The 14,000-nt window shown below is 57.2% G+C and overlaps 5 protein-coding genes and 1 non-coding gene across 6 annotated transcripts; 5 read left to right on the plus strand and 1 right to left on the minus strand.

The window, feature by feature from the left end:
• The first annotated feature begins 8 nt into the window (after positions 1-8).
• Positions 9-99, plus strand: VDAG_20103. The gene has a single exon. It is a non-coding gene; the product is annotated as a tRNA-Tyr (tRNA).
• A 2,213-nt stretch (positions 100-2,312) lies between these two features.
• VDAG_02845 (uncharacterized protein) lies at positions 2,313-3,361 on the minus strand (the record flags this gene model as incomplete). The annotated part of the gene is made up of 4 exons (XM_009653498.1): positions 2,313-2,589; positions 2,839-2,882; positions 2,966-3,024; positions 3,169-3,361. 4 exons carry the CDS (start codon positions 3,359-3,361, stop codon positions 2,313-2,315), a joined length of 573 nt encoding a protein of 190 aa, XP_009651793.1.
• A 950-nt stretch (positions 3,362-4,311) lies between these two features.
• On the plus strand, positions 4,312-5,937 carry VDAG_02846 (G-protein coupled receptor; the record flags this gene model as incomplete). Its single annotated transcript, XM_009653499.1, has 3 exons — positions 4,312-4,568; positions 4,625-4,823; positions 4,897-5,937. 3 exons carry the CDS (start codon positions 4,312-4,314, stop codon positions 5,935-5,937), a joined length of 1,497 nt encoding a protein of 498 aa, XP_009651794.1.
• Positions 5,938-6,677: 740 nt separating this feature from the next.
• VDAG_02847 (uncharacterized protein) lies at positions 6,678-9,061 on the plus strand (the record flags this gene model as incomplete). Its single annotated transcript, XM_009653500.1, has 3 exons — positions 6,678-6,702; positions 6,783-7,513; positions 7,565-9,061. The coding sequence occupies 3 exons, from the start codon at positions 6,678-6,680 to the stop codon at positions 9,059-9,061; spliced, it is 2,253 nt and encodes a 750-aa protein (XP_009651795.1).
• An 821-nt stretch (positions 9,062-9,882) lies between these two features.
• Positions 9,883-10,968, plus strand: VDAG_02848 (D-lactate dehydrogenase; the record flags this gene model as incomplete). Its single annotated transcript, XM_009653501.1, has 1 exon — positions 9,883-10,968. The coding sequence occupies one exon, from the start codon at positions 9,883-9,885 to the stop codon at positions 10,966-10,968; it is 1,086 nt and encodes a 361-aa protein (XP_009651796.1).
• Positions 10,969-11,839: 871 nt separating this feature from the next.
• On the plus strand, positions 11,840-13,747 carry VDAG_02849 (polyamine transporter 3; the record flags this gene model as incomplete). The annotated part of the gene is made up of 3 exons (XM_009653502.1): positions 11,840-12,400; positions 12,455-12,666; positions 12,720-13,747. Exons 1-3 carry the CDS (start codon positions 11,901-11,903, stop codon positions 13,745-13,747), a joined length of 1,740 nt encoding a protein of 579 aa, XP_009651797.1. The 5' UTR covers positions 11,840-11,900.
• Between the last annotated feature and the right edge of the window lie 253 nt (positions 13,748-14,000).

Here is a 14,000-nt window from a genome sequence, read left to right on the forward strand (position 1 = left end):
CATCAAATCCTTCCGTAGTGTAGTTGGTTCATCACGTTCGACTGTAACTGGTAACATTTCCAATCGAAAAGGTCACCGGCTCGACTCCGGTCGGAAGGATCGCACTACAAGAAAGCCTAGCTTCTTCCAGCTTTTGCTTTTGCCATGCGCCAACTCCGAGGCCTTGACCGGGGTGCGAAGAAAATTGGCCGTGTCGTCTGGAAAGACCCGAGCCAGACATTCCATTGTGACTGGTTTTCTGGGCGCTGTGCTGGGCTTTTCACGGATGTTCTCCTCGTGGCCGACTGGGTACCAACATCATACCTTTGCATCTTGACCTCTCATAATCTGGATATGGATTACAGGATTTTAGCCTGAGGCTTCAGTCTGATCAAGACTCTAAAAAATGATGCTCGTATCTCAAAGCCATGTGTAGCCTCTTCTACCTACATGCATAGGTGATAGCTTGACAAGATATCGGAGCAGATTCTTGGTGTCGGAGGCAAAGACGATCGAGTGCAGTGAGCAGGCTGACGGACAACAGGCTCCAGGCAGCGCTGCACCCCGACCAAACAAGTCAAATATAGGTATCAGATTTGGTTATTTCGTCCGCCGAAATCGACGGATTTGGTTATTTGGTCCTATTATAAATATTTGACTTATTTAGTTAGTAACGAAGCTATTACGATAGTCACTAGCCTACCTAAGACCTAGATTCCGTAGTATTATATTAGTGGAATTACCCTAGGTTCTAACGCCCTACGTGCGCGGGTATAAGCTAATTAGATAATATATATAGGGTTTTCTTAATAAAAGCTAAAAGAAGCTAGTAGCCTACTTAGTTAGGATCTCCAGGACCCTATTAGAGGTTATAGGTTCGAATCCCATTATTAGCGTTATCGTACCGTTAATAAGAGAGTCCCTTTTATTAATAGTACGATTATGTTTATTAGATTTTGTTTTATTAGTCGGATAAGCCTTAATATAGGTCTTAGGGCTCGGGATAGCTATATTCTAGGCCTGAATACGTATCTAAACGTTTACTAAATACCTGAATATCGAAATACTATAGATTTAGTTATTTAGCTACAGGAAATCGGTCTATTTGGTTGTTTGATGATTTAACTTATTATATTTGTTCGGGGTGCTACGCTGGCTCTAGGAATTCAAACCGCTTCCTACCTAGTTCCCTTGACCGCAGGATCCCGGCTTTCAGCAGTCAGACGGTCAGGCAGACCGTATGTTGTTGGCCTACACTGCGTCGTTCAGGATATGGTGAGCCAGAAGGCTCATAACGACAACATGGGATGCCCGCATTAGCGTCTCCTACCAACCTTGACTTGAGGCTCTAAAGCCTTCACGAATATAATCTACATCATGCGCCATTGCCTAGTCACTTTAACTATTGAAATCTACCAGCCAGCCACGGGCTTTGCCAGAACAGGCGCCTAATCCACTCAACCCATCTTACCGAGAGGGGATGAACCAGGAGTGCCGACCCTCTGGCAGGCAGGGTCTTGATCAGTGGACCACATTCTCTCGAGGCTGAGTCTGACTGCCAACGGTCTTTGTGCTATTTGCGTCCGCAGCCCGTCAAAGGAGCCTTCACTTGAATGTGGCCGATTCCTTCAGCTGTTTGGTCGACATTGGTCACGCCTCTGGATTTCGCCTATCCGACCCCCACCCCCACTCACCAGCGGGGTGGATGATGATGATGTAGACGCGGCAACTCTGTTTGCACGACCACGCAGGGCAGATTGATTGGGGTGGCGAAAAGCGTTGAAATTACATTGTCGGCATGGTGCAGCAGAAAAATCATATCCCGTGTTCGTCATTGGGTCGATGAAGGATGTAAGTATGACAAGCAGGGTTGGTGAGATGGCGGGCTGCAGCGAGAACTGCGACGTGATTTCAACGTCCATGGGGGGCATGACGGAGATTGTTGGGGTGGCGGGCGTGAGTGAGCAAAGAGTCAGCATCTCTCCAGAAGAGGCCGTGGCCCAATATGGCTGCTGGTAGCGTCTCGTTGGCCTACTGTATTCCGGGTGCTTTGAGCAAGTCAGCCGCTCGGTGCGTGGGCTGGGGGCACGGCACGCTATATGTTCGTTCTGCTCTTTGGGTCGTCGATTTCGGGAGGATCCGGCATGGTGTCCATAGCGCAAAGATCCCAGCAAGCGTAAACTTGTTCCCTCTCGGTCGATTCGATTGTCTGGGGTAGCATTGATCCAGGGTTAGGTACCCCAAGTCACAAGGAACATGTTTGTCCGGCAGATAGACATTTGGCCGCCCGAAGTCAGAAAGTGGGGAAGATGAGTCTCCATGGCGATTCGCGATCAGGTCACGATCGTCCAATATTGAACGCAGTTACCCATGAGCATGCAATCGAGTAGCCCCATGGAGCTGACTTGCCTCGTGGTCTGCCTTGCCCTTTGGCCTTTGCCCTTGAGCCTTTGGGCTTTACCCTTTGCCCTTTGGGCTTTGCCCTTTGCCGAATGCTGGCTGCCTGCGGCGAGGAAGCGGCGGTCAATCATGTCGGTCAGCAGCATGACAATTTGGCCGAACGGCAGCTGCCACGCTGTCGATCTTGCTGACTCGGACCACGAGAGCCTTCTGTCATAACTTGGAAGTAGGCCAGGGCCATTCTAGTTCTTCAATGTCGTTTAAAGAAAGGCTCGTCAAAAGTCAGAAGAGGCTCTACGATGCGCGGCCGAGGTCAAATGGGAAGGCATGCCTCTGGCATAGCCAGGTGAATCATGTAGGAGACCCTTGCACCAAGCAAAGAAGTGAGCTACAAGTCAAAGGAAAGAATGATTCAAACTGCCAAGCCACCAACGTGGCTACCATCTGGCTGCCACACACCTTCCCCAGCATTGGTCTCGCCCCGTTGTCCATCTTTCTTGCACCTGCCAATCAATCACCCTGTTGCTGGGCTGGGGTCATGCCTGCCTTGTCCTGCCTGTACAGCATCGGCGCCATGTTAGCGTACCTTTTCTTGGGGTTCGGCTGGCAACGACGCATCCCGCTTCTCCTTCTCCGCAGCGACAACTGGCCATGTTCATGTTCAAGGTTCCCAAGCTCCCTCCCTACCTTAGCCACCGCCATCGTCACTTCAGCCAATCCTCGTGTGCTTCAGCGCCGCCTCCCTCAAAGCTCCAGGCTCCCCAACGCCAAGTGCCAAACACCACACACACCACACCACCCCGGGCTTCACACGCACACACCAGGCTACCTCGCTTCGCGAACTATCCGACGACCCTACATTACCCTGTCCTGTCCATGCACTACCCCTCTCCTTGTCATCTCGTTCGTCAATACCTATGACACGCCTCCGTTCTCGAATCCCCGAGGTCTCATTCTTCTTCCTCCTACACGCCAACGCCATGTTGTCCGCTCACACCTTTTGTTCCTCTTCCCTTGTCTGTGTAACGGCTTCATCCCTTGGCTTCCCCTGGGCCGACGCCCTGCTGGGCATCTTCTCATTAGGTATCTTATGTATCCCCTGACGATTAGGCCCAGGCCCGAAGACCCTGCTCTGGCCGGCCGTCAGCCCCGACTGTCTGGGACTGATATATCACCATCGCCTACCTTCTTCGCTTCGAGCCATCTTCGCGACGGCCGCCAACATTATTCACCGATACACAGAATCTCAGTCCACCTACCGCTTGGGTAGCTAGCCCTCTTACACTGTACTTTGCTGCTCCGAGAGCCGTGAGCTGTTGCGTTTCTGTTCCTTGCTGAACGGGCCTTCTTTTCTTTCATTATATTCTTATTTTTGGCTCTCATCGGGCCATATCATCATCAGTCACACCAGTCAACAACCCTCGCTGCTTCGGCTCCCTTCCGCCTGGCTCTGCGACCCCGTCCTGCTCCTATTGTGCCGCTTCCCGACCATCTCTGTCCTTCGCAGCGCTCGTGTCGCCATCCCCGAGTCGACGGCAACTCTCCATCGTTTGTCCGACCTGGCATTGCCTGTACAACCTCTATCCCCTAGTCCAAACGACGTCCCCGCCCGTTGTTTCGGGCCCCAGAAGATCCAATCCTATCTCTGAAGCCCTTTCTATCCCGACTGCATTTCAGCTCCCGCAGCTGCTGCGAGTCCCCCAAAAGTATGCCTTGCCCGTCTCCGTCTCTCCCCCCCCCAGTTCTCGTCGTTGGACGCCACCTCACATCACAAAAACGCCGCCAAACATGTGTGCTAATCGCGACAGACCTCTGCTGACACTGACCCTGTTAGGGCGGGCAGCTCGTGCTCCTCCGACCCTCCTCGTCGGTCATCCGTCGTCTCTTCCGTCCGACCAGCTCGTACCAAGACAGTACTCAGGCCCGGAAAAGATGCCTTTGAGCGGCACTCAAGTGACCACCATCATCGCCCTCGAACGCACCGGAGCTTCACTCTCTCTGATTGGCATCACCCTCATCTTTGTCTCGTATTACCTGTTCAAGCGACTGAGGACTATTCCCAATCTGTTCATAGTCTTCGCATCGGTCGCCAACATTGGCGCCAGCATTGCGTGCCTCATTGGCTACGATGGTATCCTCATAGGAGAGGCTTCCGCGTTGTGCCAGGCTCAGGCCTTCATGCTGGAGATGTTTGTTCTCCCCTCGCCAGGACGCCCGGGCGCGACGTAGCTAACGATACAAATAGGTTTATGCAATCTGACCCCTGGTGGTCCTTGGCCATGGCAGTTAACGTCTATCTCGTCTTTTTCTTCGGCGCCAGCCCGGCCTCCTTCCGACAGTATCTCTGGGTGTACTGCGTCATTTGCTTTGGTGGGCCATTTATACCCGCTATTGTGCTCCTGCTTGCGCGCCCGAATGGACAGATGATGTATGGCAATGCGACGGTATGTGTGGTCTCTGATGGTTCAGCACGGGCCTTCGACGTTGGCTTTCATGAAGCGCTAACGGGAGGCATAGCTCTGGTGCTGGATCAATAGCGACTGGAGTGAGCTGCGCATCTACACTTACTATCTGCCGATTTGGATCTGCATCCTCTGCTCCATCCTGATCTACTTTGCCGTCGGCTACCACGTCTTCCACCAGCGCAACCAGCTGCGAAATCTCACGTTCAGCCACATCAAAGATGCAAATGAAGTGTCAATGTCCGAGGATAACAGAGATTCAGCAGAGAAGGTCGGTGGAAGCTCTTCTGCCGGTCCCCAAGCCCAGAGGCTGACTTTGACGCAGAATCTTACTGGACGTCCAGAGGACTGGCAGGTCACCGCTGTCACTGAAGTTCAAATCACTACCGGGTCTCCGAGGCCGGATCGCGCAATCGAAATCCCAACTGTGCCACCGGCGGCATTGACAGACTCGCCGCAGATCCGCAGCGCCGGACACGCGCCGTCATGGCATTCAAGCCATGAACGTGTGCCGAGTCCCGTCATCAGCCACACACGTTTCGAGACGATGATCAGTTCGAACCCACCACCACCCCCACCACGAAGGTCTTTGTTGGGTTACGTGAAGGGCGGCATGCAAAAGTTCAACGCCAAGTTGCAAGGGCTGGATCCCGTAAAGCTTGCCTACCTGCGAACAAGTTTCATCTTTGCCATATCGATCCTTGTCACATGGACGCCAAGCTCCATCAACCGCGTCAACGACTTGGTAAACCCCGGCCAAGTCAGCTTCGGCCTTAATGTTGCCACGGCGATTGTGCTGCCCTTGCAGGGAGTTTGGAACGCTGTCATTTACTTCATGACGAGCTGGACCACTGTCAAGGAGGAGTATCACCGCTTGATGCACCGGAGGTCGGTCAGGCGGCTTGATAGCCGGGACGACAGCCGGGGAAGAAGTTCGAGGCTGAACGTTTTCCGAGGTCACCGTGACAACCATTTTGACCCATCACGTCTTGAGCGTGGCAAGCGGCCACGCAGCGGCCAGGTCAGCGAGTACGAGCTGGCGCCGCCTGCGAAGAGGGGTCATGGAAATGTTCGGGCCATGCGAGGCTCGTTTTAGCTGGCTGTATTTCAGTGCGGTGGTTGTGGTGTTCGTTTCGACTCATTTCGCATCAGCGGTGGCAGGCGTTGTGTAGGAGCAGTCTATTCGCCAAGCAAAAGTTGGCCTGAAGATATGGTGTCTGAAAAATGAGCTTTCCAAGTATAATTTGTCCAGTATCACGATTTGTGCCTGATAAAGTGGCACGGGACAGTGTAGAGCCAACTTGCTGAAGCCTTGATGTTGTCATTGTGTTGATGCTTTGGTCTGAGTTGTTTTGTTTTACTGTACCTCCTAAAATGGACGCGGTCCGTTTAAAAGTGATCCATGAATATTTTATCCGTTGAAGTATTGAAGATCGTCAAGTTGGACTTGGGAACCCCCTATTCTGGCACCTGCTCGCATGGCCTTGACGGCTAATCATCGGCAGTCGTAGGCCTCGCGGGTCGTGTTAGCGCCGTTGACCTCTGCCGAGACTGGCGCATGTATGAGCACAGCGCACGACGCATGAGACAACCGCAGTCCTCGTCAACCTACGTTCCGTCGAGGATCCAGCGCGTTCACAAAACGCGGGGACGATAACGCTGCAGCTTGGGCGGACCGAGACTGAGAAGACGAGCTGTGGACTGACATGTCTGACGGGCCTCACTGCACCTGACTCATCAACCGACAACCTTCAACCTGAGCACGAGGATCTCTCTCATCGCCTACCGATATCAGCTCGCAAGGGTGTCAGCCACCACTCCAATTCATACACCATCATGGCCAAAAACGTCTGCATAATAGGTACGTCTCACGACCTCCCTTTGGCTTCAGCATCTCCCCCGCCCCATTCCCAACCCGCACGCCAAACTAACCGCACAAAGGCGCCGGCCCCTCCGGCCTCGTGGCCGCCAAGACGCTCCTCTACAACGCGCCGCAGGGCGCCTTCAACGTGACCGTGTTCGACGCCCAGAAGCGCGTCGGCGGCCTGTGGCCCGCGTCGCCGCGCGACGGCGGCGGCGCCGTGCACCCCCTCATGACGACCAACCAGAGCCGGCACACGATGCACTTTAGCGATTGCGGCTGGGACGACGCCGACGGGCCGCAGTTTCCGCGCGCGTGGATGGTCGGGCGCTATCTCGAGCGGTACCTCGCGCGGTACCCGGGGGCCGAGGTCCGGCTTGGGTGGAGGGTTACGCGGACGGAGGCGCTCGAGGGGGAGGACGGCCCGGGCGGCGGGTGGCGGGTTACGGCGAGGGATGGGCTGGGCAGGGAGGAGGTTGGGGTTTTCGATCGGCTTGTTGTCGCTACTGGGTTCTTTGGCGAGCCTGTTCTCCCGAGGGGCATCACGGATGGGGCGACGGTGCCGGTTGTGCACAGCAGTCGGTATCGGGACCTCAAGGGACTGCTTGGAAAGGGGGCCAAGGGGGGTAAGATTCTGGTCGTGGGAGGTCAGATGTCGGGGGTGGAGATTGCCGGCACGATTGCGAGTCACCTTTCGTCTGCGGTCAATGCGCCAGGGACGACGAGCGAGCTTGCTGGTGCTGAGGGGTACACGATCCATCACTTGATTCAGCATCCTGCGTGGGTGTTTCCCTTGTACACGACACCCAAGGTATGTCCGCGCTGAGACCGCTGTGCAGCTACAAGCGACTGACCTGTGCAGCCCAAACTGTCGGCTCCCCCTTTCCTGCCGGTCGATCTCGGGTCTTATAACCTCAATAACAGGCCCAAGCCCCTGACGAACACGCAGGGCCACATCTCTCCCGAGACGGCCAAGACGGTTCACGGTATCTTCCAGAATATTGTGGGCCAGGATCAGTCCCAATTCTCCGAGTCCATCGCCGTCAAGGGTGACCTCACCTCGGAGCCACCCTACCTCGCCATGAGCGAATTCTACACAGAGTTCGTCCGGTCGGGCCTCATCACGGCCTCGAAGGGCAAACTGGAAGCAATGGAGAGCACCACAGCCATAGTCACTCCGTCAGGCGAGAAGATTGAGGACGTCGCGGCCGTTGTTCTTGCCACTGGCTTTGATCCTTCGCCTTGCGTCTCCTTCCTCCCCGACTCGGTCCTCGGGACCCTCCACCACAGCCCTGAGCACCGCGATCTACCATTGGCACTGGGGTTCCACGGCACGCAGCACCGCGACCTGCCAACGCTGGGCTTCGTCGGGTTCTACCGTTCACCCTACTGGGGTGTCATGGAGATGCAAGCACGGTTCCTCGCCGCCCTTTGGACACCAGAGAACCTTGCAAAGCCCCCGTCGGGTCTCACGGCTGCCGTGCAGAGCGACGCATGCGAAAAGCGCATTTTGGCTTTGCGAGAAGATCCACGATGCTCGCAGTTCCCCTTCGGTGATTACGCCTTCATCATGCAGGAGATGGCGGCAGCGTTGGACATGACCATATCACCACCCGTCGAGCCGCCGCTGCCGACGCTGCCGCACAACAACCTTCCCATGGACATTCTCACACCGTCGCGATACCTTTCACCGCTGGCCGATGCGCAGGCCAAAGAAGAGAATGCCAAAGTGCTGCAGTATTCCAACGATGTGGCTACAGCAGCCTTGACGAGCAGCCGGTTCGTCGCGCACGCCGTGTTCCGCAGCCTTCTCGGGACGTGGAAGCTGGAGCGCTCCCTCGACAGCAAACTCCCATCACACCCCAGCGGGCACTTCAGCGGCACGGCACGGTTCCTGCTCCGCGACGCGACGGCGGACGGCTTGCAGTGCGCATCGTCGAGCGACAGCGTCGCGCCGTCGGTGACGGACCCAGGTGACCCCGGTCAGGAGTACCTCTACATCGAGGAGGGCGAGTTCAAGGCGAGCAACGGGCTCGTGTTCCAGGCGCGGCGTCGGTACATCTGGCGGTACGACGAGAAGCGCGACACGATCAGCGTGTGGTTCGTGCGGACAGACGACGACAAGAGGGCAGACTATCTATTCCACGAGGTCGAGTTTGAGACCAAGTCGGCGACGGAGGAAACAGACGAGAGGGCGCCCTGGAGGGCCAAGGCGGGCCATCTGTGCATCGACGACTTTTACAATGTCGCGTACGAGTTTGCGTTCGCGGCGGTGCACCTGAGAGAGTGGTCGATCGGGTATGCGGTGCAAGGGCCGAAGAAGGACTACGCCATCCGCGGGGTGTACCGGCGGGAGTAGAGCAAGTAAAGCTCGAGGCGAAAGTAAAGCTCGAGGCAAAAGTCAAGCTCGAGGCGAAAACAAAGCCCTCCAGGGGACCCTCGATCAAGACTAGGATGATCGACCCGAGGTGCAGATTGACAGGGCGGCCGTGTCTCGTTTGCCCTGCTCTGTATCGTTCTAGGCGTCTTGGTGATCCGAGAGGGCTGCAGGTAACGTGAAAAGAGGAGCGACGGCGGCCATGGCATTAGTGCTTGGCGGCAGAGTCAGGCCACGCTGACATGATGACGGATTGGGTGCTAGGCAGGCGCAATGGCGGGCGGTGCTTCCGAGCTGACTTGGCTGGCTGGCTGGTGGCAGGCGCGTTCATGGTACTGTACAGTAAGGTACTTCCTAAGGTAGCTACCCCGCCCCCGCCGTCCGTCGCACCTTCTTCCGTCATGCACAGTTGCTCTTGCCCCGTCTCCGTCGCGGCCGCCGCTTCCTCAACTGTTCTGTCACCTCTCCTCTGCAGTGACTGCAGCTCCACGCTTATCTGGCGTGGCCCTCGTGTCCTCTGGCGTGGCCTTGTGTCCCTCTGGCCTTGCTAAGACAAGGCTAGAGAACTCTGCTGAGGGTGGTGCGCCAGGAACCGCCGTTGCCCATACATTCCTCTGCCTTGAGTTCAGCATGGCCGCTTGCAGCTTGTTAAATACCTCGACCAGCTTTTCCCCTCCATCATCAGTCTTCATCGTAACGTCGTCTTGCCTGGCCCAGCTGTCTTTCTCACAATTCTCCAAGTGCTCTGCGTATCGTCAGCCTCCTCTTGACATTGAAACCTGCCCACCGACCACGCACTCATCATGAAGATCGCCGTCTTCTCCGCCAAGCCGTACGACGAGAAGTACCTCACGGCTGCCAAACCCCCAGGGCTCGACGTTGTCTTCCACGATGTCTCCCTGACCCCAAAGACAACCTCGCTGCTGACGCCTCACGCCGGCTCCGACCCCTACACGGCCGTGTGCGTCTTCGTCAATGACCACCTGCCGGCCTCTGTGCTGGACGACCTCCACGATGCTGGCATCCGCGTCGTTCTCCTGCGCTGTGCTGGCTTCAACAATGTCGACCTGCCGCACGCCGAAAAGCTGGGCATCGCCGTCGCCAACGTCCCCTCCTACTCCCCCGAGGCCGTCGCCGAGTTCGCCGTCGCGTTGCTGCAGACTCTCAACCGCAACACGCATCGCGCCTACAACCGAGTCCGCGAAAACAACTTTGCCCTCAACGGCCTCTGCGGTCGCACCCTGCACGGCAAGACGGTCGGCCTCATTGGCACCGGTCGCATTGGCGTCGCCTTTGCGCGCATCATGAAGGGCTTCGGCTGCAAGGTCATCGCCCACGACCCGTACCCTTCCGAGGCTTTTGAACAGTATGGCAAATACGTCGACCTGCACGAGCTGTTGCCGCTATGCGATGTCGTCAGCCTGCATTGCCCCCTCACCGAGCAGACGCGCCACATCATCAACGACGACACGCTGGGCCTGTTGAAGAAGGGCGCCCTGCTCATCAATACCTCGCGTGGCGGCCTCGTCAAGACGAAAGCTGTCATCACGGCGCTCAAGGAGCACAAGCTCGGCGGCCTGGCGCTCGACGTGTACGAGGGTGAGGGTGCGCTCTTTTACGATGACCACAGCGGCGACATTATCGACGACGACGAGCTGATGCGCCTCATGACGTTCCCCAACGTTGTCATCTGCGGCCACCAGGCCTTCTTCACCGACGAGGCCCTGACGGAGATTTCCGAATGCACGGTGCGGAACCTCGAGGACCTCGTCGCGGGGCGTGCGTGCAAGAATGCGCTCGTGCAGCCGCGCGAGGGTGTCCAGGAGGACGAGAAGGGGCTGGTGAAGCCGTTGGCGAGGAGGGAGTCGCTGCCAGTGCGCACTGTCTGAGAATGTCTCGATGGATGCTGTTGCCCAAAAGCCGAATAACGTGGAAATGAAAGCATCACATAATGTGCATTGACTTCATGAGCTAGATCTCTGCTCTAAGCACGCCGTCGGTCGAGGCCCAGATGACATCATGCTTGACGTGAACTTGCGACATCGCCGAAGGACAGATGGAGCGGGTGGGCCATGTTGGCTTTCTGGTACACACATTGCCCTGATTTTGATCCAATCTCCAGCAAACGCCGAGGTCCCTCCAGCTCAGAAAATTTGCGATCCGGGCGTAAGGGCCGGTGCCCCATAATTCCCGGTGAGAACCCGGCGTCCGGGAGGGGCCGTCTTTGGCGAAACCACGGATGCCGAGAGAGCATGTTCCAAGATACTGAGAAGGCATTGAAGGCTTTTGAATATCTTTGCAGAAGTCTTTCTTAAGGCGACCTCAGGGGTCTGGGACATCCTTCCAAAGAGAATCGTCACAACTATCCTACCATTGAAACTACGACATGCCGAGATATCCCCTCATCACGCCCACAGCAACATCTACCATCCCTGTATTTAAGTACTTTATTCCCGTTCATTCCCACCGCGGCCTCCACCTTGTGAGCAAGGCGCCCAAACACATGGCCCCCCGACCTTCACCATTGGTCAACATTATAATGATGGCCCTGAACTACCGCTTTGACGTGGGTATTATGAGACCCTGTCTTCATCTCTCATTCATATCGCCGCGCTTCCTCCGTGACGGCCGTCTAGGACATGTGGGCCTCGTCGTGATGCTGTGGCCGAACTTTGCCGATGTGAGGGCGGCCGGGGCCAAGTATAAAGAGGCCCTGCGCCTGGCTCCTTTCTAGAAGCATTGAAGAGACACGCTTTGCTTGGTTTCCTCTCCCTGCCCCCCTCTCTTTCGTCTTGTTCCTGCTCGTTGATTTTCGTTCCTCATGATGGAAAAGTCCATTCCCCCTGAGACATCGGGCTCATCCCCCGCCCACCCACCTACGAAGGAGCAACTCGATCCCGACCTCGACATCGCCCTGCCCTACCGCACCCTCACCTCCCACGCCAACCTCGCCGAGTACACGACAACGGATCCTAGGGGCGAAATCCCCGGGCCCCCCGTCCCCGCCAGCAGTAGCAGCAGTGGCGGCACCGCCGTGCAGGAACAGTACAAACTCGTCACCTTCCGACCCAATGATCCGGAGAACCCCCGCAACTGGAGCAAGCTGTTTCGGTGGTACTGCACGCTCGTCGTGGCCTTGACGTGCTTTGTCGTCGCTTTATGCTCGAGTATCATCACGGCCGACATTGCAGGTGTTGCGCGAGAATTCGACGTCAGCCAGGAGGTGGCGCTGGTGACCGTCTCGGTGTTTGTCGTCGGCTTTGGTATTGGGCCCATGGCTTTTGCACCCCTTTCCGAGGTTTTTGGCCGCAGGATCATATAGTACGTTACAGATGGTCTTTTCTCTGTTGGGTTTCAGTAGACTGACTGTTGCAGTGGCTCGACCTTGCTCTTGGCTGTCATTTTCATTATTCCCTGCGCCGTTGCCAACAACATCGGCACCCTCATCGTCTGTCGTGCCATTGACGGCATTGCCTTTTCGGCACCCATGACACTGGTCGGCGGCACTCTTGCCGATCTCTGGAGCAATGAGGAGCGCGGCGTGCCCATGGCTGCCTTTTCTGCCGCCCCATTCATCGGCCCAGCCAGTATGTTTTGATCTGCCTCGTGATACGATGACACACTGACAAACGGGAAACAGTCGGCCCCCTCGCTGGCGGGTTCCTCTCGGACGCTCTCGGCTGGCGCTGGCTCTACTGGCTCCAGCTGATCCTCGCCTTTGTCGTCTGGGTCCTCATCACCTTCACCGTCCCCGAGACATACACGCCGACCATCCTGGCGCGCCGCGCCGCCAAGCTCCGGGCCGAGACGTCAGACCCGACGCACGTGACGGAACAGGACATTGACCCGCGGCCGCTGACAGCGCGTCTCGGCGTCTTCCTCGTGCGGCCGTTCCAGCTCCTCTTCGGCGAGCTCATCGTCTTCCTCATCAGCGTCTACATGTCGGTCCTCTACGGGCTGCTCTACATGTTCTTCGTCGCCTACCCCATCGTCTACCAACAGGGCAAGGGTTGGTCCGCCGGCTCGACGGGCCTCATGTTCATCCCCATGGCCATCGGCGTCCTCTGCTCCGCAGCCTGCGCGCCCGCCGTGAACAGACACTACCTGCAGCTCGCGGCGCGGCACCACGGCCGCCCGCCCGCCGAGGCGCGCCTCGTGCCCATGATGGCAAGCTGCTGGTTCATCCCGGCGGGGCTCCTCGTCTTCGCGTGGACGAGCTACCCGGGCGTGCACTGGGCCGGCCCGGCCCTCGGCGGCCTCCCCGTCGGCTTCGGCTTCATCTTCCTCTACAACGCCGCCAACAACTACCTCGTCGACAGCTACCAGCACCAGGCGGCCTCGGCCCTCGCCGCCAAGACGTGCATCCGCTCCTTCTGGGGCGCCGCCGTCGTGCTCTTCACCGAGCAGATGTACGCCCGCCTCGGCGACCGCTGGGCCTCGACCCTGCTGGCTGCCGTTGGCCTGCTGTGCTGCGGCATCCCGTTCCTGTTCTGGCGGTACGGCGCCCGTATTCGCGCGCGCAGCCGGTTTGCGTATTCGGGCGACGACGAGGAGACGGGGGTCGATGGCGGGGCGGGGAAGCGGTGTGCTGCGCGGCATGGCCCGCTGCGCACGGAGGAGCAGGATGATGATCTGAGGAGGGCGCGGAGCTACGTGAGCAACCCTTAGTCGGTACTGCCCATTGGAGTGCGATCACATGGAATGGAGATACCCGTAATGTTGAGACATCATGACAAACAGAGCCCTCTCCATACGCCAGTGGCCAACGTCAACAAAGTCAAGTACCATAAAGGCTTTGATGTGTAAATCATCACAACGGAATGAGGTTCGCGCATAACGTGTAGTAAGAAACTAGTGGACTTGTCCGAGCCAAGCTTCGACGCGCTCCCAAACCGATCCGAACGCCGAGCTGTGCTTCGCA

Source organism: Verticillium dahliae, genomic scaffold, assembly GCF_000150675.1.
Source record: "Verticillium dahliae VdLs.17 supercont1.4 genomic scaffold, whole genome shotgun sequence".
NCBI classification, from domain to species: Eukaryota; Fungi; Ascomycota; class Sordariomycetes; order Glomerellales; family Plectosphaerellaceae; genus Verticillium; species Verticillium dahliae.